Below are 2,763 nucleotides of genomic sequence, written 5' to 3' on the forward strand. Positions count from 1 at the left end.
ATCCCCTTCATTGGAAGGCAGATTCTTAACCACTGACCACCACAGAAGTCCTCTTATTTCTTGAATTTTTATGTATGAACTCATTTAATCCTCACCACAATCACAGGTTCATGGATATCGAGGAATTTTGCCCCAGGATGGGTCATACTCAAAATCTCATTCATACCCATTTTAAATGATGAGATATGGGACTTAAGTTTGAACTTGAGCTGATGCTGTAATGAGTTGAGACTTTGGGGGATCTTGGGATGGAGTGAATGCACATTGCATGTGGGACAGACATAAATCTTTGAGAGCCAGACAGAATGTAGTAAGCTGATTAATAATCCCTGGAACTTGCAACTGGTACTGAATAATCCCTGGTACTTAACATGATAAAAAGTGAAGATGTGATAAAGTTAAGGACATTGAGACAAGATTATCTTGGTTTATTCAGGTGGTTCCAATGTAATCACAAGGGTTCTTATAAAAAAGCAGAAAGATCAGTCAAAAGATGCATCAATGCAGATGAATCTATGAAACAGAATCAGGCACATAGAGAAGAGACTGATGGCTGCTAAGGGGACAGTGGGTAGGAGAGGTCTGGGTTGAGACTTTGGGAGTAGCAGATGCAAACTGGTATATGTAGAATCAATAAAACAATAAAGTCCTACTGTACAGCATGGGAAACTATATTCAATATCCAGAGACAAACCATAATGGAAAGTAATATGAAAAGGAATGTATATATATGTTGTATATATAGATGTACAGTTACTTTGCTATATACAAAGTGTACACAACTATTAACACAAAATTAACACAACACTGTAATTCAACTATTTTTGTTTAGTTGCTAAGTCATGTTGGACTCTTTGTGACCCCATGGACTGTAGCCCACCAGCCTCCTCTATCCATGGGATTCTCCAGGCAAGAATTCTGGAGTGAGTTGCCATGTCCTCTTACAGAGTATTTTCCCAACCCAGGGATCAAACCCACATCTTCTACACTGGCAGGTGGATTCTTTACCACTGAGCCACCTGGGAAGCCCATTAAAGGATATGACAAGTTACCAAATATATAGTTTCCTGTACTATAAAATAAACCCTTCTTGTTTATCCACAAATCAGCATTTCTGACTCTTACTTAAGAGTGTACAGGAATCACCTGAGTAGTTTGTTAAAGTGCAGATTCTGAATCAGTAGATCAGGGCGGGCCTCAGGTGAGGTGGATGTTGCTGGTCTGCCCCAACTTTGTGTAACAAGATTAAGATCAGTGCCTCTCAAACCTGAGCACACATCAGGATCACCTGAAGCACTTGTTAAAACAGATTGCTGGACCCCACCCAAAATGATTCAGTAGGTCTTGCTAGGGACTTCTCAGGTGACTCAGTGGTAAAGACTTTCCTGCCAAGCAGGAGATGTGAGTTCAATCCCTGGGTCAGGAAGATCCCCTGCAGAAGGAAATGGCAATCCACTTCAGTATTCTTGCCTGGGAAATCTCATGGACAGAAAAGCCTGGCAGGCTGCAGTCCATGGGGTCACAAAAGAGACACAACTTAGCGACTGAAGAACAACAGGTCTTGGTGGGGACTGAAAATTTGATTTTTAACAAGTTTGAAGATGATGATAATAGTCAGGAACCCAGGTTTTGAGAAACACTGCTCTAGAAGATGCTGTGACCCATAGCTTTGACCCTTTTGGGAATTTGGTGTACTGTCCCCCAAGGCCAGAGTTTTTGTTCTTTAATTTACAAAATCTTTTCGTTGCTCCCAGACTCACTTGGAGGACTTATTCATACTTTGTGTTTAGCTTGCTTATCTTTGTTGTTAAGAAATGTCTGAAATTTATGTTTTATTATCAGGATTTTGGTGAGATTTGTGTATTAATAAAAGAGGTCTCTGCATCTCTGCTGGCTCTGGGGACCCGCTGTTATTGAACAGTGACCACGTGCCAGACCTCACTTCAGGCTCTTTGCAGCCTCAACGTGACCAGCCTTTCCCTCGACCACAGCATGGGCAGACCCCTCTGGCACCACCTGTCTGTGGGCCTCACCTCAAGGTCAGTGCTTGCCATTTTGTACATTACTCTTCAGGGTGGAGAAAGTGTTCTTTACCCATGCATGGAGCTCACCTAGTGCCAGGCATCACTCACTATCCGGATAACCAACTTTGCTACCAGATACAGCATTCCCTTTAAGAAGATAGGGGGCACCATGCAGTGCTGCCGGATGGTCCAGGGAAGGGTTGGGTTAACCCAGAGGAGAATGGGAGCAGGGGAGCCTAGGGAGGGCCCCAGAAGGAAGGGGGCTGGACGGGGGCTGACTGGGTGAGCCAAGCCCGTCAGGTCCCACCACGGATCCAAGGAGGCCAGTGCTGCCTAGACACCCAAGGCTGGAAATCACTGTGAGGCCCGGCTGTGACGGGGGCGGGGCCTGCGCGGGGTCGGTGACGGGGGTGGGGCATGCGCCGGGGCGGAGGAGGTAGGTGCAGGTGAGACCCTCTTGGGCCGTCAGCATCCGTGACTCTAGCTATGTCACCTGGTTCTTCCACCTCCCTGATGGCCTCTACTGCCCGCTCAACAGACCCGCTACCCGTCAGAGCCCACCACTGAGGCAGACAGGTTGGGCAGGAAACACACACAGCCTCTTCCAGGGCCCGCTTTATTTGGGAGAGGCGTGGGGAGGGCTCTCGGTCTGCTGTGCCCGGAGGAGAGCTCGCAGCTGGCCGATCTGCCAGTCAACGCTGGAGCGCGCGGTGCCTCCCAGGGCCTCGTACTGCTCCAC

At 47.2% G+C, this 2,763-nt stretch overlaps 1 protein-coding gene across 1 annotated transcript in view; it reads right to left on the reverse strand.

Moving 5' to 3' along the window:
* Positions 1-218: 218 nt before the first annotated feature.
* The window catches only part of ASL (argininosuccinate lyase), an 11,566-nt gene continuing 9,021 nt past the window's right edge, over positions 219-2,763 (reverse strand). The window contains exon 17 of the mRNA XM_010837461.1: positions 219-2,763. Coding sequence (XP_010835763.1) covers positions 2,641-2,763 — 123 coding nt within the window. The 3' untranslated portion in view covers positions 219-2,640.

The sequence above is a fragment of the Bison bison genome, unplaced genomic scaffold, assembly GCF_000754665.1.
Source record: "Bison bison bison isolate TAMUID 2011002044 unplaced genomic scaffold, Bison_UMD1.0 scf7180017864072, whole genome shotgun sequence".
Lineage (NCBI taxonomy): Eukaryota > Metazoa > Chordata > Mammalia > Artiodactyla > Bovidae > Bison > Bison bison.